This window comes from Oncorhynchus tshawytscha, linkage group LG29 (genome assembly GCF_018296145.1).
Source record: "Oncorhynchus tshawytscha isolate Ot180627B linkage group LG29, Otsh_v2.0, whole genome shotgun sequence".
NCBI classification, from domain to species: domain Eukaryota; kingdom Metazoa; phylum Chordata; class Actinopteri; order Salmoniformes; family Salmonidae; genus Oncorhynchus; species Oncorhynchus tshawytscha.
Genome location: NC_056457.1, coordinates 13275467 through 13299123, shown reverse-complemented (window position 1 = coordinate 13299123; position 23657 = coordinate 13275467). Strand labels below are relative to the sequence as shown.

At 44.4% G+C, this 23657-nt stretch overlaps 1 protein-coding gene across 1 annotated transcript in view; it reads left to right on the top strand.

Annotated features, from left to right (window-relative positions):
* The window catches only part of LOC112227906 (F-box/LRR-repeat protein 7-like), a 32441-nt gene that overhangs the window by 7191 nt on the left and 1593 nt on the right, over positions 1-23657 (top strand). The window contains exon 3 of the mRNA XM_024392899.2: positions 19941-20549. Within this exon, the coding sequence (XP_024248667.1) occupies positions 19941-20549 (609 nt within the window). The remainder of the gene's footprint in view (positions 1-19940; positions 20550-23657) is intronic.

Genomic DNA, 23657 nt, shown 5'->3' with positions numbered 1-23657 from the left:
TAGCTAGGAGAACAACCTGTACGGGAGAGTGGGCCGTGGTCGGTGGCTGCCCAACCATAATTCCGCTCCTGTGTTATGACAGAAATTGTTGTTTTTTTCTTCCTGCTAAGTGGGAGTAATTACATGGTCTGGAACCACCACAACCACAGCCCGTTTGCTTTCGTGACTCCAAAGCCCCCCCCACACACACACACACACACACTCCACCCAGCCCCACGGCCCTTTAAACTAATCAGGATGCAGGCTGCTCCTGCACAAAATCACACATTGGCTCAGAGCTCAGATCTGGAGGCATGGTCCATCACATTTCCTGGCCTTGTGAGCTTGGGAGTCACGAAAGCAAACTGGCTTTGCCAAACTTGCTGATTGGGAGAGGATCCTCTCTCTAGGCTATTTGAACTAGCTAAGGTTTGCATTCAGTAGCAGCACGGGTAATTTCATGATGACGCATCACTTGGATTATGTGAAGTCATCTGGGTGGCCTTATTTAATTGTGTACCTTCATAAGAAGAACAATACTATTGCATCAGTCTTGGCTTGGAAAGTTGTCAACCCTCACTGCACATATGGATGTGAAATCATGATTAAAGTGTTTGATGAAACCAGACTTTACACAATACAACTGGGCCACATTGGGGCACAGAAGTTAAAGATAGGACCTTTTTTTTGCTTCATTGTAGGACATATATTGCCATCATGCAGTAGACTATTGCAGAGCTTATTTGAGGGTTTGGGAATTTGTTCATTCCATTGGCTTGCTGTGCACCTGCATCAAGTCACTCTTTGGGATTTAGCTCCCTCGTGTTTTCCCAGAACCTTCTTGTGGTTCAGCAATACTTCTTCATGCCTTTTTCCACATGAAGAAGATGAAGAGTTATACCCCTCGTCTCCATCACAGCGGATCTAAGCAAGTGGAAAATACCTTTTGATGAAGTCATCCAATATCATTCTGTGATATGTGTTTTTTATGGCTATTTAGGAGAGCTTGTGGGCTCAAACAGCTGACCTGCTTATTAGCTTCAGACTGTACATTCCTCCCCTGGGATGGATGAGGTTGAAGACTCCCAGCATGGGTTAAACCATGGCCCTGCAGTCTGGGCCTGCCTGGAGGGTTTTCTTTGGCACGGTTCTACTCTGGGGTGGAATGTGGTGCAGCCATAGAAATAGGATGTGTAGAACTCCTATAGTGTTTAGTCATCTCAGCACCCAGAACCTATAGTATGTAGCAACAGTGGCTGTTTTAGATACCGCATATGTAGTTGAGAGTGAGAAATTATAATATGAAAAATCCCACTTGGCATAGTAGTATCGGGCTTCTTCAGTCACAGATAAGAGAGTGATTCATTGGAAAGTTGACCATGTCAAAGCCATGCACCTTCTGTGTTGTCATCCCCCCCCCAAACCAACCAGCAATTCGTTCTGGCACCAGGAAGGCAACTTAGAAACAGTGAATGGTGGGGAAAATACACATGACCGCTTCCTTCCTGTCTGACCAGGAACAAAAGAAAAGTGAAACAGTGTGTAGGGAAAAGTAGCCATTAGTCTTCTACTCGTGAACATGACAAAATAATATGAGGTGGAATTTAGCCATTTTAATGTAAAAGTGTGATAAGGAATCAGGCTCTGTTGGCCATTGGAATCAAACTAATTATTCTTCCAGTTAATTTCATACCCAATATCAAATCCAATTTCCCCAGCCTAATACATTTCTTATTGGATTATCGCAAGATCCATAGTAGCCTCTCAATTAGCAATGGCATTGTCATTCATCAACCCACACAGGATATGGAGCCATATATTCAAATCCAATAATCCACATTTATTGTCCTCTGTACAATAATCAGCCTCTGGCCAGTCTGAAGTGTGTTTCCACTTGGCTACTCTGAAGTCAGTGAGGGTCAGCAGTGCAGTCTAAACAGTGCAAAGTAGAAAACTCTGCTGTCTCCAAAATGTTAACATTTTGATCCTCCAAAGGACGATAAATCCCTTGAATTCCAGCTGTTTGTAAACTACTCGCCCCATAGACCCATGATCCATTTATTTTGTATGCTCAAGTAAATACACTACATGGTCAAAAGTATGTGGACACCTGCTCATTGAACATCTCATTCCAAAATCATGGGCATTAACATGGAGTTTGCACTCTTCTGGGGTGGCTTTACACTAGCTGTTGGAACTTTGCTGCGGGGACTTGAACCACAAGAGCATTAGTGAGGTCGGGCGATTAGGCCTGGCTTGCAGTCGGTGTTCCAATTCATGCCAAAGGTGTTCGATGGGGTTGAGGTCAGGGCTCTGTGCAGGCCAGTCAAGTTCTTCCACATCGATCTCGACAAACCATTTCTGTATGGACCTCGCTTTGTGCACAGTTGCATCACTCCAGAGAACACGTTTTCACTGCTCCAGAGTCCAATGGCAAGGAACTTTACACCACTGCAGTCAACACTTGGCATCATGCGGCCGCTCAGCCATGGAAACCCATTTCATGAAGCTTTCGACAAACAGTTCTGGTGCCTACATTTACATTTTAGTAATTTAGCAGACACTCTTATCCAGAGTGACTTATAGTGGTGAGTGCTTACATTTTCATACTTTTTTGCCTACTGGTCCCCCATGGGACTCAAACCCACAGCACCATTCTCTACCAACTGAACTACACAGGACTGTGCAGATGTTTATTCTCGGCGGTCCCATTCTGTGAGCTTGTGTGGCCTATCACTTCGTTGCTGAGCCGTTGTTGCTCCTAGATGTTTCCACGTGACAATAACAGCACTTACAGTTGACTAGGGCAGCTCTAGCGGGGCAGAAATTTGATGAACTGAATTGTTGGAAAGATGGCATCCTGTAACGGTGCCACAGTGAAAGTCCCTGAACTCTTCAGTAAGGCTGTTCTACTGCCAATGTTTGTCTATGGAGATTACGTGGCTGTGTGCTCGATTTTATACACCTGTCAGCAACGGGTGTGGCTAAAATAGCTGAATCCACTAATTTGAAGGGGTGCCCACATACTTTTGTATATACAGTATAGTGCATATATGATGTATGTTCATGTAGATTTTTCATTGTCAGATATGAAATGGTCTGAGGAGATGTTGGTCTGTTATGATGAACAGCACGACAGGATACTCCATAGTATTACTAGAAGCTACAAAACCTTACCAGTGGGTACTAGTAAGATTCCTCAAGACAGTATTTTTAAATTTTTTATAAACAGCTATCATCAAAACCTTCTGTGTTTTCAGTGCACTGATCATAAATAACACAGTTAATTTATTAGTGATTGAGCGGGTTGTTCCCTAACCAAACAATAACACAGGCCCCTGGCAAACGTCACACTTTTGCGGCAGCGCTGTGTTTTCCAGGCATTAGCAGAACGTTTTTGCTACACCGAGAGAGGCGGTCTACCCATCATTTGTCCTCCAGCCTGACAGCTGTGTTGAAAGGTGCTCAAACAGGCATGGCGGTTTGTTTAGAGGAGGAAGCTGTTTCTATATGGAAATGTCTTGCAGGTGCTAGACTGCCAGCGTTGTAGACCCTGACCCCATGTTTGACTTCTAGTGGCAGATCAAGCAGAGCTGTGTTTGAGGTCTGCTTGAAAGAAGTTACATGTAGGTCTACACTATGACAACTCCTCTGCAAGGGATAATATACATAATACCCCACCTTGCAGTAAAGAAATAGCAAGGATCTGTCAATGTAGGCCACACAGTGTTCCAATGTTAAATCATTGCAATATGGAGGGTAGATGGATTATTAAACTATAGTTGCCCAATTTTAGTTTGATTTAGATACTTTACTCCCTCCAACATGCTATTTACTGCAAATCAAGCTCATGTTTCACAAAGAAAACATTTTTTTTAAATCGCTGTCTTGAGGTAGTTTGTATGCGAGTCTGAGATATATTTGTTGTAATTAGACCTCCTTTCTGTCTACTATCTCAGCTCCTCCCCCATTCTCTCCCTCACTTCCAGAGTGAGGAAATGTGAGCGTCAGGCACAGAAAATGACTGTTGAGATTGCAAGAGAAAAAGAAAAACAACAAGTAAAAGTCATTTCCTCAAGGAGGAGGGGAAGGGAGCACAGTTTGCCTCAGTCCTTCATCTTATAATTCTTCTCTGATTTACTGCTTAGTCTTTTCATGATCTATCTCTGGAAGGCAGGACATAGACCCACTTGTTTGAATGCAGTTGCAGTGTTGGTTTCTTTCACTCTGAATCCCACTTTTCAGTATTATAACTGGAGCATGTTCGACAGGAGTTGGGAAATACGCCATGTGGTCCCGCTAGTCAGGTTTTGGCTATACAACACCTGGATCTGTGTGAGTCTGTGTGCCAATATGACATCAGATGTGGATATAGGGCTTTACCTTGCTCTGGTTTATCTCTTCCTTTCGCTCTGAGGGTTGTGTCACTACTCAGTAGAGAAAGTGACAGCTGTGGTGGAAGCAACCATGCCATATGGATGAAAATTACAGCCCTATATCCAGGGGTTTTAAAGCCAGAGCAGAAGACGTGTAGCAAAGCATCTGGGATGTTCTCTACATTTCCTCCAATCATAACACAATGGTTTGGGGAATACTTTCCTCACTGGCTGCGATCTACTGTGCATCTGTTGCAAATGGCTAAGGAACAGATCAACATTTACTGGGGGGAGGGATGGCCCAAAATAGGGGAGGGTTGCCAAACTTACATTTTTTGCTTTGGGGAGGGTTCTGTTTTTTTTAATCCAGCACCGGGGAAAGTTGTGTGTTTTTTCCCTGGTTTACATTCTCTATTCTAATCATATGTTCCCTATAAACAATAGCTTGGCTTACTTTTGATATTACCTTAATACAGTTTAGAAATGTTTGTGAAGGTTTGGTGTGGCTATTATTAAGATTTAGCTACTGGAGGCCTATGATATGAAGGCAGTGTGCCCCGGCGCTCCAATTTACTCCGACAGTTTAACTTGAGTTGAGGAAGACTGTTTCAGGTACTCCTATAATCTAACAATATCATGCTTATCTTTATACAAAATATTTCTATATTTGTATGAAAATGTATGAATTACCCTCCTCCTGTACGTCTATATCTATGTGTACAGCAGACACAGTAGCCATCTGACATAAAGAAATGTATATATCTATGGGGTTTGGCCTAAGCTTCTCTTCCATTATGCAGACGAATATATACAGTTGAAGTCGGAAGTTCACATACACCTTAGCCAAATACATTTAAACTCCGTTTTTCACAATTCCTGACAATTAATCCTAGTAAAAATGACGTGTCTTAGGTCAGTTTGGATCACCACTTTATTTTAAGAATGTGAAATGTCAGAATAATAGTAGAGAGAATGATTTATTTCAGCTTTTATTTCTTTCATATTCCAAGTGGGTCAGAAGTTTACGTACACTCAATTAGTATTTGGTAGCATTGCCTTTTAAATTGTTTAACTTGGGCCAAACGTTTTGGGTAGCCTTCCAAAAGCTTCCCACAATAAATTGGGTGAATGTTGGCCCATTTCTTCTGACAGAGCTGGAGTAACTGAGTCAGGTTTGTAGGCCTCCTTGCTCGCATACGCTTTTTCAGTTCTGCCCACAAATTTTCTATGGGATTGAGGTCAGGGCTTTGTGATGGCCACTCCAATACCTTGACTTTGTTGTCCTCAAGCCATTTTGCCACAACTTTGGAAGTATGCTTGGGGTCATTGTCCATTTGGAAGACCCATTTGCGACCAAGCTTTAACTTCCTGACTGATGTCTTGAGATGTTGCTTCAATATATCCACATAATTTTCCTGCCTCATGATGCCATCAATTTTGTGAAGTGCACCAGTCCTTCCTGCAGCAAAGCACCCAACAACATGATGCTGCCACCCCTGTGCTTCATGGTTGGGAACTTGGGAGGGTGTTCTTCGGCTTGCAAGCCTCCCCCTTTTTCGATGGTCATTATATGGCCAGACAGTTATATTTCTGTTTCATCAGACCAGAGGACATTTGTTCAAAAAGTATGATCTTTGTCCCCATGTGTGGTTGCAAACCGTAGTCTGGCTTTTTATGACGGTTTGGAGCAGTGGCTTCTTCCTTGCTGAGCGGCCTTTCAGGTTATGTCGATATAGGACTAGTTTTACTGTGGATATATAGATACTTTTGTACCTGTTTCCTCTAGCATCTTCACAAGGTCCTTTGCTGTTGTTCTGGGATTGATTTGCACTTTTCGCACCAAAGTACATTCATCTCTATGAGACAGAAGGTGGCTCCTTCCTAAGTGGTATGACGGCTGCGTGGTCCCATGGTGTTTATACTTGCGTACTACTGTTTGTACAGATGAACGTGCTACCTTCAGGATGAACCAGACTTGTGGAGGTCTACAATTTTTTTCTGAGGTCTTGGCTGATTTCTTTTGATTTTCCCATGATGGCAAGCAAAGAGGCACTGAGATTGAAGGTAGGCCTTGAAATACATCCACAGGTACACCTCCAATTGACTCAAATTATGTCAATTAGCCTATCAGAGGCTTCTAAAGCCATGACATCATTTGCTGGAATTTTCGAAGTTGTTTAAAGGCACAGTCAACTTGGTGTCTGAATACTTAGATCTGAATGCATATGGGTGTCTGCAATTTTTTTAAATATATCTGTTAAATTAAAATCTTTCCTGTCATGTTGTCTGGCGCAAAACATTTTGTAAAGGAAAATGGCATATTGAAGATTTTTGAATATCCACATGAAATACTGTCAGCAATTGAATGGAAACATAGCTATAGACACCCTAAAGACTCTGGCAAGTGCACTAGTCCAGTGTCACTTTGATTATGCCTGCACATCATGGGTCACCAGCAACCCCAAACAATAAAGAATATGCTACCAGCAAAACAAGCTTGTAAGAAGTGTACTTAAACTCCCCTCTCATAGTCATCTGGAGGTTGAGCAATTCTTCTTCTCTATCTCTGTAATGTGTCTGTATCTGTAACGGTTCTCTTGTGGTGAAGGAGAGTCGGACCAAAATGCAGTGTGTAGATTGTGATCCATGTTTAATGAACGAACGTAAACACGAATTAATACAAACACTACAAAACAAAGAACGTAAATGAACGAAACAAAAACCAAAACAGCCTATACTTGTGAAAACTAACAAAGACAGGAACAAGGACACTAAGGACAATCACCCACGACAAACTCAAAGAATATGGCTGCCTAAATATGATTCCCAATCAGAGACAACGATAAACACCTGCCTCTGATTGAGAACCACTCCAGACAGCCATAGACTTTGCTAGATCACCCCACTAGCTACAATCCCAATAATTACACACCACATACAAAAACCCATGCAACACCCTGGCCTGACCCAATACATGAAGATAAACACAAAATACTTCGACCAGGGCGTGACAGAACCCCCTAAGGTGCGGACTCCCGAACGCACCTCAAAACAATAGGGAGGGTCCGGGTGGGCGTCTGTCCATGGTGGCGGCTCCGGCGCGGGACGTGGACCCCACTCAGTCAATGTCTTAGTCCCCTCTCCTCGCGTCCCTGGATAGTCCACCCTCGCCGCCGACCATGGCCTAGTAGTCCTCACCCAGAACCCCACTGGACTGAGGAGCAGATCGGGACTGAAAGGCAGCTCGTGACTGAGGCAGCTCGGGACTGAGGGGAAGCTCGGGAGTGAGAGAAAGCTCAGGAGTAAGAGAAAGCTCAGGAGTGAGAGGAAGCTCAGGAGTGAGAGGAAGCTCAGGAGTGAGAGAAAGCTCAGGAGTGAGAGAAAGCTCAGGAGTGAGAGAAAGCTCAGGAGTGAGAGAAAGCTCAGGAGTGAGAGAAAGCTCAGGAGTGAGAGGAAGCTCAGGCAGGTAGATAGATCTACCAGATCCTGGCTGGCTGGTGGTTTCAGCAGATTCTGGCTGACTGGCAGATCCTGGCTGACTGGCGGATCTGGCGGATCCTGGCTGACTGGCGGATCCTGGCCGACTGGCAGATCCTGGCCGACTGGCAGTTCTGGAAGAGTCTGGTTGACTGGCAGTTCTGGAAGAGTCTGGTTGACTGGCAGTTCTGGAAGAGTCTGGTTGACTGGCAGTTCTGGAAGAGTCTGGTTGACTGGCAGTTCTGGAAGAGTCTGGTTGACTGGCAGATCTGGAAGAGTCTGGTTGACTGGCAGATCTGGAAGAGTCTGGTTGACTGGCAGATCTGGAAGAGTCTGGTTGACTGGCAGATCTGGAAGAGCTGGCTGCTCCATGCTGACTGGCGGCTCTGGCTGCTCCACACTGACTGGCGGCTCTGGCTGCTCCATGTAGGTTGACAGCTCTGGCGGCTTCTTACAGACTAGCAGCTCTGGCGGCTCCGTGCAGACTGGCAGCTCCTTGCAGACTGACAGCTCCTTGCAGACTGGCAGCTCCTTGCAGACTGGCAGCTCCTTACAGACTGGCAGCTCCTTGCAGACTGGCAGCTCCTTGCAGACTGACAGCTCCTTGCAGACTGACAGCTCCTTGCAGACTGACAGCTCTGGCTGCTCCATGCAGGTTGACAGCTCTGGCTGCTTCATGCAGACTGACAACTCTGGCTGCTCCATGCAGACTGACATCTCTGGCTGCTCCATGCAGACTGACATCTCTGGCTGCTCCATGCAGACTGACATCTCTGGCTGCTCCATGCAGACTGACCTCTCTGGCTGCTCCATGCAGACTGACCTCTCTGGCTGCTCCATGCAGACTGACCTCTCTGGCTGCTCCATGCAGACTGACCTATCTGGCTGCTCCATGCAGACTGACCTCTCTGGCTGCTCCATGCAGACTGACCTCTCTGGCTGCTCCATGCAGACTGACATCTCTGGCTGCTCCATGCAGACTGACATCTCTGGCTGCTCCATGCAGACTGACAGCTCTGGCTGCTCCATGCAGACTGACAGCTCTGACTGCTCCATGCAGGCTGGTAGCTCTGGCTGCTCCATGCAGGCTGGCAGCTCTGGCTGCTCCATGCAGGCTGGCAGCTCTGGCTGCACTGAACAGACAGGAGACTCCAGCAGCGCTGTAGAGGAAGAAGGCTCTAGCTGCGCTGAACAGGCGGGAGACTCCGGCAGCGCAGGAGAGGAGAAAGGCTCCGACAGCGCTGGAGAGGCGGGAGACTCCGACAGCACAGGAGAGGAGGAAGGCTCTGGCAGCGCTGGAGAGGCGAGGCGCACTGTAGGCCTGATGCGTGGTGCTGGCACTGGTGGTACTAGACCGAGAACACGCACAGGAAGCCTGGTGCGGGGAGCTGCTACCGGAGGGCTGGGGTGTGGAGGTGGTACTTGATAGACCGGACCGTGCAGGCGCACTGGAGCTCTTGAGCACCGAGCCTGCCCAACCTTACCTGGTTGAATGCTCTCGGTCGCCCTGCCAGTGCGGCGAGGTGGAATAGCCCGCACTGGGCTATGCAGGCGAACCGGAGACACCGAGCGCAGGCTGGTGCCATGTAAGCCGGCCCAAGGAGACGCACTGGGGACCAGATGCGTAGAGCCGGCTTCATGGCATTTGGCTCGACGCTCAATCTAGCCCGGCCGATACGCGGAGCTGGAATATACCGCACCGGGCTATGCACCCGCACTGGAGACACCGTGCGCACCACAGCATAACACGGTGCCTGCCCGGTCTCTCTAGCCCCCCAGTAAGCACAGGAAGTTGGTGTAGGTCTCCTACCTAGCGTCGCCATGCTCCCTGTGAGCCCCCCAAGACATTTTTGGGGCTGACTCTCGGGCTTCCATCCGCTTCGCCGTGCTGCTTCCTCATACCTGCGCCTCTCAGCTTTCGCTGCCTCCAGTTCTTCCTTGGGGCGGCGATATTCTCCAGGATGCGCCCAGGGTCCTTTACCGTCCAGTTCGTCCTCCCATGTCCATTTCTCCAGGTAGTGCAGCCTCTCCCACTGCAGCTGCTGCTGCTGCCTCTGTTGCCTCTCCTGTGGCTCCTGCCTGTTGACACGCTGCTTGGTCCGTTTGTGGTGGGTGATTCTGTAACGGTTCTCTTGTGGTGAAGGAGAGTCGGACCAAAATGCAGCGTGTAGATTGCGATCCATGTTTAATGAACGAACGTAAACACGAATTAATACAAACACTACAAAACAAAGAACGTAAATGAACGAAACGAAAACCGAAACAGCCTATACTTGCGAAAACTAACAAAGACAGGAACAAGGACACTAAGGACAATCACCCACGACAAACTCAAAGAATATGGCTGCCTAAATATGGTTCCCAATCAGAGACAACGAAAAACACCTGCCTCTGATTGAGAACCACTCCAGACAGCTATAGACTTTGCTAGATCACCCCACTAGCTACAATCCCAATAATTACACACCACATACAAAAACCCATGCCACACCCTGGCCTGACCCAATACATGAAGATAAACACAAAATACTTCGACCAGGGCGTGACAGTATCTATGTAATTGTATATGTATTTACATAAAATCTCGGGACCACAGTGGAATAAGTTTATTGTGCAATCCCCGTCACTGTTTGTGTATATGTGTATTTTTTTGTACTGACGAATAAAATAAATCAATCAATCCAAACTGGTGAATGGAAAAAGACATCTGTTACAATACACCAAAAAGTTTAATGTCAAGACAAGCGTTTGATACTGGGTAAGCCTACAAGGTAGGGAGAGATGTATTTTCTGTTTTTTTGTTGATATTGACATAGTCTATTTATTGGTGTTGAAAACACAAACCATGCTTTGTTTATTGGTTGGGTGGTGCATATTCGTTGCATATAATTATATATATATAATTTCTCCCTAGCTGATCATTGCTTGCAGCCGGCTTTGATTGCAATGTACAGGCAGGGAGAGTGGTCAGTGCTCTGTCAATCATCTGGCCAGGAGCCCTGCGTGGCATTAACTGTGCCACAAAAGCATGCTGAAGTGAAAAAGACGATTTCCACGTTTATAAACACATGGTCGTTAACATTATTTTGAGTTAATTATATGAGGGGGGAGGGTGTTCCGTTTATTTTACAGTACAAGGGAAGGGTCATGTGAAAATATGTTTTACATTGGGAGGGCTGTCATTTTTTGAGTTGGACCAGCCCCCAGCTCTAGCTATGTATCATGGCCATCATTCCACACCTGCTGTCCACACTGTCACTAAACTAAACATTGCTAAATCTACATGTATAGTACACTACCTCAAGCACGCTCTATGTCCAGGAGCAGCAGTTGGTTAGAAGACATTAAGCACTTCCTGCTTTTCCCTCTTGATATCCTGCTTTAGCAACCTGTAAATGTTGCATCAGCTTCTAATGTTTCTACAGTCAGCGCTTTGCAAGAGGCTGGATCAGTTCTACCCTGACGCCAAATTGCTTTTGGAGCCTCAGAATGTCATCTCCGTTCAGGGAAATTAGTGCTGTGATACATAGACACACAATGGCCTCTCTCTGAGCTGAGAAAGTTGGAGCAGATCAGGCCTGGGTTTGGCTGTCGTATATCTGAGGGTCTGCAGTCCTCCTCAGCGAAGATTTACGAAGTGAGGAGAGGCGAGGGGGAGGGATTGTGTGTCCTTGGAGCAGACACTGAGGCCTTTTTTTTTTTTCGAGGCCCTGAGGATATTAGTGTTGTTTTGGGGGTATGTGTCAGAGGGGCCAGAGGACACGTGGTGCTGCTCATGCTCAGTGAGGAGCAGGCTGTTTGGGAGAGAAAAGTCATGCTGGTCGTTCTAAAACTCCCACAGTTTCCTGCCCTAGTATGCACATTGTAAGCGAAGCGCCAGGCTCCATTGTACTCGGGCTTGTCTGGTGACGTAGCTGCTTCCTGTAGTGAAGGCCTTGGTGACAGGCAAGCTGCTGCACTGCAATCTCAGCATCCACTTATTCAACTCAAGGTGGGAGAGACTTAGTATTCTCCCACAAATCCCATTAAACTTTCTCTGCCCTTATTAGGACTCAGCCTTCCAAAAATGAGATATAAAGGCCATATGGTTTTATAGAGCCATTGTAACCCAATACTGGCCTAGATGCTGACAGCAGGTTCTGTCTCTCTATTTTGGATCGTTTTGCTGTCCTTATCAATTACGTTAGAGCCCCTACAGGCAGTACACAAAAGCCTGGCCACTGGTTTCGACATCTGAAACCATGGAGCATTTCTTATAAGACATTTCCGTTTTTCATACAAATGTCTAAAAACGTCATTCCACTTTGTCATTATGGTGTATTGTATGTAGGCCAGTGACACAAAATCTCAATTCAATAAATGTTTTACTCAGGCTGTAACACAACAAAATGTGGAAAAGGACAGGGTGTGAATTCTTTCTGAAGGCACTGTATGTGCTGGTTTCTTTGTGATACGGTTTTTCCTAGGTTGATTTGGAAAAGGGACTTGACGATGTCCTATTCACTGTCAGTTGGGATTTAGAAATGAGTGTCACTGACTTTCTCACATACCCCACCCCCTTTTCTTGGCAAAACAACCACAGTGGAAAAGACCGATGGGAAAGAACTTGTCACAGGAGTAATGGCACTGAGGTAATGAATTGGACTGTCTTGCCAGACACTGTAGCATTAGCCCACTGGCAAGAGCTAGAGTCATGGAAGCCCTTTGTAGTGTTCTTGAAAGGAGGTGTACTTTGGTGGAGGTGTACTTTGGTGTACTACTGGACTGCGTTGAGGTCTGGATTGACCCAGCCTGAACACTTCTCTCAGGCTTCGGTTAAGTCTGTGACATCTTTTGCCGATTTATCTTTCCCCCTCTCTCTTTTTTCTTCCCGTATCTCTGCTCTGACGTTTATTAGGATGAATCTTGACCGAGAGACAGAGCTGAGGGATTTCCACTAGATGGGCCAGCTGCAAAGTCAAAATTGGCTATATATCATATAAATGCAAGAAAACAAATATGTGCTTTTTGGTCTTAATTTAAGATTAGAGTTAGACATAAGAACAGCAGTGGGGTTAAGGTTAGGGTTAGGTTTAAAATCAGATTGTATTTCTTTGTGGCTGTCCCAGCTAGTGACTACCCCGCAGAGCTGCCTCCAGTACATGAGTCATTCCAATAAATTCCCACCTGCTTCTCCTTGTTGTTGTCCTCGTAGTTGTCTTCTCTCCTCTCCCTCTCATTCTTCACTATACCTTTTTTCAACATCTGTTGAGTTTATAATGCACAAAACGACTATGTGATCATCTTTATTATTATGGCTGAGGACTTGTGTATGGATTTTATATGGATCATCATTGGTTTGGGTATCAGTGGAGAATTATTTTAGCCCAAAATGCCTTGCTGTGGTTGCACACTTAAAATACATGAGTTTCTCTTTCATTCCCCCCCCCCGTCTGAAATAGTTTGTGCATGTTAGATACCAGATGTTTGACTACTTTCTCTCTGATGTCTCAAACTAAAGGAGTCTTGCACCATCTGTACCCCTTGTAAATTCATGTCTAGCGTAATCAGCTGGGTGAGATATGTCCTTTTAATGACAGGTTTGCAAGTAATACAGAGACATCAAATGTGATTACACTGTCGTGTTGAACTACCATGATTGATGAAACATATGGTAGGAAGGAGTTCATTCAAAAGGGGACAAAGGATAGTTCTTTCGTTCGACCAATAGCACTTTCACACACATCACACAAAAGAGTAATCAATACTTTTCCAGTTTGTTTATTTCTTTTACATTTTTTTTACCCGATGAACTTGGGTGTTTTATATTTCAGGTCATTTGTTTTGGCTGGGTCTTTGTGTTATGTCTGTTGTTTGTCTGCATATTTGTGTATGTCTAAAATCTAACTTGTTTTATTAGCCCTAGCATGCTGGTTTCCATTAGAATGATACTGAACTTGGACTGGCAAAAGCAGTGTCTGCGTGTTTTTTAATGGCAGTACGTGTTTGTCTCACCATTGGGATGGAAGTGAAGGGCTTTGAAGACACTTCCAGGATCTATTCCTTCCGATGCATAGAACCGCCGATGAAAGTTCAACTTTTATGAGTCATGCTCTGGCTACCGAGGCTTGACTGATTCTGAGGTTGGACTCAACAGTTTCTCGTAAAACTCTTGTTTTCAATCGAAGTTACAAAATGATCAAGACGGCTAAGGTTTTTATTTCCTCAGCAAACAGTAAAAGTAGAGAGGGTTTCAAAACCGTTCAGTTTTGAAAAGAACAGATAGCAAAGATTTGAACTACCACTGTACTTGCAGTTGGCTCAATCAACTAGTTGACATGAGCCTTAGTTGATACCTTTTGTCTCTTACAGAGAGCAAAGAGACTTAGCTGTGTGTCCTCCAAAAGAAACCCAGGTGCTCAAACTCAAAATAGAGTGAATCAAAAGAAAAGAAAAGCTGTCTTCATTTAACTTTTCCCACCAGCTGCATGAAAGTGTGGATAGGAGCTATGGGGGAAATGTAGCCTAATTAGGAGCACTGTGATTCTCTGGGGTTGGAATGCTCTTATGATCAGTGAGTGACATGTAATTACGGAATTTGGATGTTGCTCCTTGTCCAGTGGCAGCTGGCCATGTCTCCTGCATGCAAAATCCATAGTATCAGTTAGGATTTGGATGATGAAACTAAGGCTTGTTCATTCATCAAAATGAATGGCATATGTACAGTTGAAGTCGAATGTTTACATACACTTAGGTTGGAGAAATTAAAACTTGTTTTTCAACCACTCCACAAATTTCTTGTTCACAAACTATAGTTTTGGCAAGTCGGTTAGGACTTTCTGCATGACACAAGTCATTTTTCCAACAATTGTTTACAGACAAATTATTTCACTTATAATTCACTGTATCACAATTCCAGTGGGTCAAAAGTTTACATACACTAAATTGACTGTGCCTTTAAACAGCTTGGAAAACTCCAGAAAATTATGTCATGGCTTTAGAAGCCTCTTATAGGCTAATTGACATCATTTGAATCAATTGGAGGTGTACCTGTGGATGTATTTGGAGGCCTACCTTCAAACTCAGTGCCTCTTTGCTTGACATCATGGGAAAATCAAAAGAAATCAGCCAAGACCTCAGAAAATTGTAGACCTCCACAAGTCTGGTTCATCCTTGGGAGCAATTTACAAACGCCTGAAGAAACCACATTCATCTGTACAAACAATAGTACGCAAATATAAACACCATGGGACCACACAGCCATCATACCACTCAGGAAGGAGATGCCTTCTGTCTCCTAGAGATGAACGTACTATGGTGCCAAAAGTGCAAGTCAATCCAAGAACAACTGCAAAGGACCTTGTGAAGATGCTGGAGGAAACAGGTACAAAAGTGTCTATTTCCATAGTAAAACAAGTCCTACATAGACATAACCTGAAAGGCCGCTCAGCAAGGAAGAAGCCACTGCTCCAAAACCACTATTAAAAAGCCAGACTACGGTTTGCAACTGCACATGGGGACACAGATTGTACTTTTTGGAGAAATGTCCTCTGGTCCGATGAAACAAAAATAGAACTGTTTTGCCATAATGACCATTGTTATGTTCGTAGGAAAAAGGGGGATGCTTGCAAGCCAAAGAACACCATTCCAACCGTGAAGCATGGTGGTGGCAGCATCATGTTGTGGGGGTGCTTTGCTGCTGCAGGGACTGGTGCACTTCACAAAATTGATGGCATCATGAGGCTGGAAAATTATGTGGATATATTGAAGCAACATCTCAAGACATCAGTCAGGAAGTTAAAGCTTGGTTGTAAATGGGTCTTCCAAATGGACAATGACCCCAAGCATACTTCCAAAGTTGTGGCAAAATGGCTTGAGGACAACAAAGTCAAGGTATTGGAGTGGCCATCACAAAGCCCTGAACTTAATCCCATAGAAAATTTGTGGGCAGAACTGAAAGAATGTGTGTGAGCAAGGAGGCCTACAAACTTGATTCAGTTAATCCAGCCCTGTCAGCAGGAATGGGCCAAAATTCACCCAACTTATTGTGGGAAGCTTGTGGAAGGCTACCCAAAACGTTTGACCCAAGTTAAACAATTTAAAGGCAATGCTATGATACTAATTGAGTGTATGTAAACTTCTGACCCACTGTGAATGTGATGAAAGAAATAAAAGCTGAAATAAATCATTCTTTCTATTATTATTCTGACATTTCACATTCTTAAAATAAAGTGGTGAACCTAACTGACCAAAAACAGGGAAATTTCATTTTTGAACCATTCTATTGTAGATTTTGCTTTATGTTTTGGATCATTGTCTTGTTGGAAGACAAATCTCCGTCCCAGTCTCAGGTCTTTTGCAGACTCCATCAGGTTTTCTTCCAGAATGGTCCTGTATTTGGCTCCATCCATCTTCCCATCAATTTTAACCATCTTCCCTGTCCCTGCTGAAGAAAAGCAGGCCCAAACCATGATGCTGCCACCACCATGTTTGACAGTGGGGATGATGTGTTCAGGGTGATGAGCTGTGTTGCTTTTACGCCAAACATAACGTTTTGCAATGTTGCCAAAAAGTTCAATATTGGTTTCATCTGACCAGAGCACCTTCTTCCACATGTTTGGTGTGTCTCCCAGGTGGCTTGTGGCAAACTTTAAACAACACTTTTTATGGATATCTTTAAGAAATGGGTTTCTTCTTGCCACTCTTCCATAAAGGCCAGATTTGTGCAATATACAACTGGTTGTTGTCCTATGGACAGAGTCTCCCACCTCAGCTGTAGATCTCTGCAGTTCATCCAGAGTGATCATGGGCCTCTTGGCTGCATCTCTGATCAGTCTTCTCCTTGTATGAGCTGAAAGTTTAGAGGGACGGCCAGGTCTTGGTAGATTTGCAGTGGTCTGATACTCCTTCCATTTCAATATTATCACTTGCACAGTGCTCCTTGGGATGTTTAAAGCTTGGGAAATCTTTTTGTATCCAAATCCAGCTTTAAACTTCTTCACAACAGTATCTCGGACCTGCCTGATGTGTTCCTTGTTCTTCATGATGCTCTCTGCGCTTTTAACGGACCTCTGAGACTATCACAGTGCAGGTGCATTTATACGGAGACTTGATTACACACAGGTGGATTGTATTTATCATCATTAGTCATTTAGGTCAACATTGGATCATTCAGAGATCCTCACTGAACTTCTGGAGAGAGTTTGCTGCACTAAAAGGAAAGGGGCTGAATAATTTTGCACGCCCAATTTTTCAGTTTTTGATTTGTTAAAAAAGTTTGAAACATCCAATAAATGTCGTTCCACTTCATGATTGTGTCCCACTTCTTGTTGATTCTTCACAAAAAAATACAGTTTTATATCTTTATGTTTGAAGCCTGAAATGTGGCAAAAGGTCACAAAGTTCAAGGGGGCTGAATACTTTCGCAAGGCACTGTATATGTACATATTCTCATTAGCCCCATTATATTTGTGTGTATTCGGTAGTTGTTTGGGAATTGTTAGATTACTTGTTAGATATTACTGCACTGTTGGTATGAGTGGCCAATAAAGTTTGATTTGATTTGCTGTTTCAGCATGACACTGCCCCTTTGCACAAAGCGAGGTCTATACAAAAATGGTTTGTCGAGATCGGTGTGGAATAACTTGACTGGCCTGCACAGAGCCCTGACCTCAACCTCATCGAACACCTTTGGGATGAATTGGAACGCCGACTGCGAGCCAGACCAAATTGCCCAACATCAGTGCCCGACCTCACTAATGTTCTTGTTGTTGAATGGAAGCAAGTCCCTGCTGCAATGTTCCAATATCTCGGGGAAAGCCTTCCCAGAAGAGGGGAGGTTGTTATAGCAGCAAATGGGGGACCAACTCTATATTAATGCCCATGATATTAATGCCCACATACTTTTGGTCATGTAGTGTATCAAGTGGAACCCACTATGAATGGACCACCCAGTATGAGAATGGGCAAAGCATTTAAATGCAGACCAAGGCCAGCGCTAGTTCTTGAGAACCCCCAACCCGCAACCCGAAAGCTCCAACACTGAATGGGCCCGCATGCATGATGTATTCATACTAATATAAAATAAATAATGGAATAAGACTTAAGGATTTTTGTAAGCATTTCCACAACTAGTGTTCTCCCTAGTCCTCCAAGCCGTGTTATTTTCTATACACATTTTTACATTTTCTCTAAGCCATTCTATATGGCAGAGATGATGTTTTTTTTAGTTGTTTTCTGAAGCCTCTGTGAGTGTTGAGTCAACATATTTTTTCACTTTGTGTTTTAGTCTTGTATCATGTTCCCCAGAGGGCCTGAGTCTGGGTATGTCATCACAACCTGGTCAGGAGGAGTCTGATCTCAGGTCAGGTCTGGAATACAAATCTACGGGACAAACTTTAGGAGGGTCGCTGTCTGTCTGTCCGCCTGTCTGTGCGCTGCTCGCACACAAATCTAACTAACAGGCATTAGCGGGGTCAATGTTCGTTTGTCACGCAGCAACAGACATACATTATGTAGAAACAGTGTGCTCTGTCTCTGAAAATCTATAAATCTACATAAATAAATCTACATAACTGACAGACGTTATCTGTCTACCTGTCTGTTCCCATTTTCTCTCTAAATCCCCTCCAATTCTGGACATACCCAATGCCTATAATCTATTTGTATACCTGCATGATATATTACACTGTAGAGACTTTTCTTGAATGCAGTAGGCTGTAAACTTGATTTTAGACATCCCATTACATCGTGTAACGAGCCGCAGCTTTTTATCAGGGTTGTTCCCCCTCATAAAGAACCAAAGTCTAGCCATAACCCCTATATGCCCCATATAGGTGGATCATCCAAAACGCATCATTTGTTGGACTTTCGGGAAACCATTTATAATTGTGGGGTATCAAATGGTGAAAATGTTTCCCACACTCTCCAGTTTTTTAAAATTATTTGTGTAGGATATGAGATTTATACACTGTCGTATTTCCCCCTCCTCACTTGTATCATGCAATTGTGTCTGTGTCCCAGTCAGAGAATTCATATTAAGGGAATATCTCAATTGCATACTCCTCGCTTCATCTTTCCTCTCTCCTTGTCTCCCTCTCAAAACCCACTGGATGAGAAAGCCAGAGGTCCCTCCCCTCTGACCTTCTCCATTGGATTTTTGAGAAGGAGGTGAGGAGAGAGGATGCAAGAAGTGTGCAATTTAGATTCTTTCTGTTTTTAGCTGATAACGATTCCACTCTCCCACACCGGGACGGCGAGGTGACTTCTTTCAATGATTACAACCACTCTGTACAAAACCTTTGACAAAGGACGGGCCGCTTTGAGGGGTGATGAGGAGATGGTGATCTCATCGGAGGAGAGCACTCCGTGTCCCAGTGTGATGGGTCGCTCTCAGGAATCAGATCCAACTCCAGGGCCAAAAAAAGAGATGGGGGAATCCTCCTCTCTCACGCCACGGTGATGGGATCCAGCTTGCAGCTTCTCACGACTCCCTCCTTCCCTCGGCACGGCGGCACTCAGAGCACATCTGCCTGTCTGGAGGGGCCTCAGTGTTTACATATGGCCAACCATACAACGCCGACCGCAGCACCAAACTCCCTAACCGCCGCCTTTGAACAGAGCAAGTTTATCTGATGAAGAGGCCCTGTGACCATTGTACAAGTGCATGCAAGATAAACTTGACACTTCATTTTCACACAAACATCCCAAAACAAGATAATGAGATCCATGGTAACCCTATAGTTTGTGTTAGTCATTGATGATAGAAGACTGCATGGCACCATCTGTGCCGAAAGCTTTAATAAAAGCCAGTTGATAGGTACCACATTTGATGCTGTTCTCTCATGGCTGGAACTTTGAACAATATCAAATGGACTGCACCATTTTCAAAGTGTAAATATGGTAATACAAAGTGTTCTACAACAATGAACATATGTTTCTTGACAATGAGATTATGGGGAAGAGAAGAAAAATGGCTAATGACTTGTGTGTGGGATTTTTGTTCATATTAAAAAAATATATTTCTCAGGCTGCATTATGTCTCTGACATGACATATCTCTATGGTAGTATGAACTATGCTTCTGATTGTTTTCACTCTATTTATATATATCTCTCTCTCTTTCTCTCAGACTCAGACCGCAGCACACGGACATTGAGCACCCCCAGCCCTGGCCTCATCCTGCCCACAAAGTCCCCTTCCCTCTCCTCCCCAGCCCTTTCCATCAATGGCCATGAGTCCACCTCCCCCTCTGGCTCTGCAGAGACCGTCGCCATGGTGCACCCCCAGCCAGGCACCCAGACCCGCTCCCGCCAATCTAAAGGTCAACACTACGCCCCCATCGACCTCCTCCCTGATCATGCCCTCCTGCAGATCTTCTCTCACCTTCCCACCAATCAGCTGTGCTGCTGTGCACGGGTGTGCCGGCTCTGGTACAACCTGGCGTGGGACCCGCGCCTGTGGAGCACCGTGCGTCTGACAGGCGAGCTGCTCCATGCCGACCGTGCCCTGAGGGTGCTGACCCACCGGCTGTGTCAGGACACCCCCAACGTGTGTCTGACCCTGGAGACAGTAGTGGCCAGCGGCTGCCGGAGGCTCACTGACCGGGGGCTGCATGCAGTGGCTCAGTGTTGCCCGGAGCTGCGCCGCCTAGAGGTGACCGGCTGCTACAACATCTCCAACGAGGCCGTGTTCGAGGTGGTTTCCTGTTGCCCCAACCTGGAGCACCTCAATGTCTCAGGTAACCATGGGAGGTTGGGGACCAGTTCAGTTCAGTCGTGGTTGGAGACTCTGAATGAGTGAAGAATCAGCTTTTATGCAAATGCTTCACAGATGTTCACATCGTATATCAGAGGAATGCCCAGTTTCCTGCGGTTATTATAGGGGTCGTTATTGATTTGCATTGGCATTTGTGTCCCTTGTCGTTGCAACCATGAAAAACACTTGATCATGACAAATAGTTACACATCATAAATGTTGTTGTTTTATTGAACTGTTTATGAATGATAAAACATAATGCAAGTCTTTTATACTGAAAAACTTTGTTTATGCATTGTTTAAAGTACTAAGGGTAAGCAAATTGCTCCAAAATGTCACTTGGTGTTACTCAATTTAAATGAAGGGAAATAACATTGTGAGCAAAATTATTAACCATATCACTTTTGTAATTAATTCTCAATGAATGACCTTAGTTTTGAGCACATGTGGCCTGCGTTTCAGAAAATCCTGTTTTATCTAAAATGTCTCACTTCTTACTTCTTTTATTTAACTAGGCAAGTCAGTTAAGAACAAATTCTTATTTACAATGACAGCCTATTGGGGAATAGTGGCTTGTTCTGCTTTGTTCAGGGGTAGAACAACAGATTTCTACCATGTCAGCTCGGGGAATCGATCCAGCAACCTTTAGGTTACTGGCCCAACGCTCTAACTACTAGGCTACCTGCTGCCCCAAATGTACTACTTCTACTGGGGTCACAATGTTATCATAATGCAATTAAAAAAAATGTAAAGTCATTGTCGGCCCGCAATGGAATTTTAGGAATGCCCATCCATAAAACAGGCAGTTGCATTTGCTTTATTAGTCCTGATTCCTGTGACTGTTCAATTTGGCTGATTAAGCTCTACATCAGCTACCAAACTTTATCAGGAGTCATCCTAAGCCTATTTGCAATGAGAATCCATGTGTTTACACAGCAGAAATGCAGAAGTATTTTGTTTTTCGCTACGACGCAGCTCGTCTTTGTTAACACGTCATATACAAATCAAAGCACCTTTTTCATTTGATTGGGCACCAGGTTAAGCTGTTTTAGTGGTCACCAACCGGTCGATTGCGATCACAACACTGGGTAGGCAGCGTTCCCATTTTGAACCTTTTAATTTGTCTGAAAATACAAACTCCCCCTACCGGACGGACCAGGAGATCTGTGGCTAAATTGAATGTGCTTACTGCTCTGGCAATTCGAATAGGTCACATCACCGTGCCTCGAGCTTCAATGACCCCGGGCCACAGCAAAGTTTGATACTAGCCTATGTAAGATTTAATAACTTTTTAAACAATGACCAGAGAGAGACTGTCAAAGAATACAGCAAAGAGCTGCTGTATTGAGTGAGGTCATGCGCCTTTATTCAGCACTGTCAACACTGTTTTTATTCAACACTATTACAAAACGTAAAACGCGCTTCTCCAAACTTCCACTAGCGCTGCAGCTGCAGTGAATGAGTAGCTGTCGATAGCCCTGTGTTTTTATTTTTATTAGCATTTCGTTGTCTCTATTTTAGTATCGAGGAATATTTCACCGTCTCTGGTCATAGGAACAACATTCATTTTTGCACGGCTGATGCGGTGCAACTCAAGTTTTGCCATCAGGCGGAAGACGGTGTGCCCTCTCTCTGGTCAGTCTCACCAGAGGGAAGGAAGGAGAGAGCAGAGGCCATGAGAGGTTGGACCCTTTGCTGCTTTCTCCTTCCCTCCTCGGAGACTAATTCAGTGCATTCAAGACACCTGGGAACTCTGAAAAAAACTAGATCTGACTCTGAAAAATATTTTTAGCGGTCATCCAACTCAGAATTCCAAGTTGGAAACTCTGGCATCTTTCGAGAGCTCTAACTTTTCGACCTGAAGATCACTGATGTCGTGATTTGACCTCAGATTTTTTTTTTCAGAGTTTCCAGTTGCCTTTAAAGCACCATGACCATCAGATGTAGGTAGCATTAGTCCAGTAAAATAAAATTTTAAAAAATTCAATTAATGCTCAGCTGTGCCTCGTAAGTGCTACACCAACTGATCTATTTTGTTATCAAAGCTTGAGTTTTGAAAGATAATATGGTCTGAGAAGAACAACATTGGCAGGCCAGGCATATAGCAAATATGCTGTGATAATGTAATAGGCCTAATGCACAAACCGTATTCCTACATAACTGTTTTTATTAGGTTAATGTTACGTTTTTTAAGTTATGTTTTTTTTTAATGAAGCGGTAGATTTCGGCTTGCTTTTTGACTGCGAAAGGGATCTTTTCTCAGAAAAGGTTGGTGACCACTTGGCTATTTGATCTGAGAAATGTGCATGATGTAAAAAGTGTCTGTCTCATGAGATTTTCATAAATGTAATTGCCAGACTGTAGGCTACAGAAAATGCCACATACTCTTTGTACCGTAGGCTATAGGCCACATGCTTTGTTAGACCTTTTTTATAAAAAATTTAAAAAATTACAAAGTGGGCACTGCTTATCATGGGGCGGCATCAGCGCTCACCTAAATAGCCCATATGCCACTGGGTGAGGTAAATTATCACTGTTTTTTAGCAGAATTATGGGATGTATTATGTGTTGTTGGAGGTGCATCTTGGTCAGTTTAGCTCGGAAAATGCCTCCCCTGTCAATCTGCAGCCCTAGGCTGCTGCCTAATCTTGCCTAATGTGCGGGCCGGCCCTGCATCACACACATCTGGGAACTTTCCTTAAAGAGAAATTCATTTCAGTCCTGGTTTTCTCCCAAAGCTGGGAAAAACATTAAAGGAGCATGGAAGCTCTTCCAGCCATTGGGTCCCTAGTGGGAGAGGAAAGACCTACTTAGCTTTGAAAGCAGGACTCCTTTACCTAACAGGAGTAAGAGGGCTAGTCTGTTGCTTTCATTAAGGAAGTGGCACAAAAAAACAAAAAAAAACATTTACTTTGACTCGGCTTTGGTGACAAAGCAAAGTCAGTGCCATGAGGAAGTAAAGTCCTTTGATGTAAAAATAGACTTGAATGGTCGTGGTTGTAGAAATAATGAAATGAAGATGTATTTATTTTGCTGGAAAATGTTGGTCCCCTGATGTGTTATTTGTATTCTGAATTTGGTCATGTCTTTC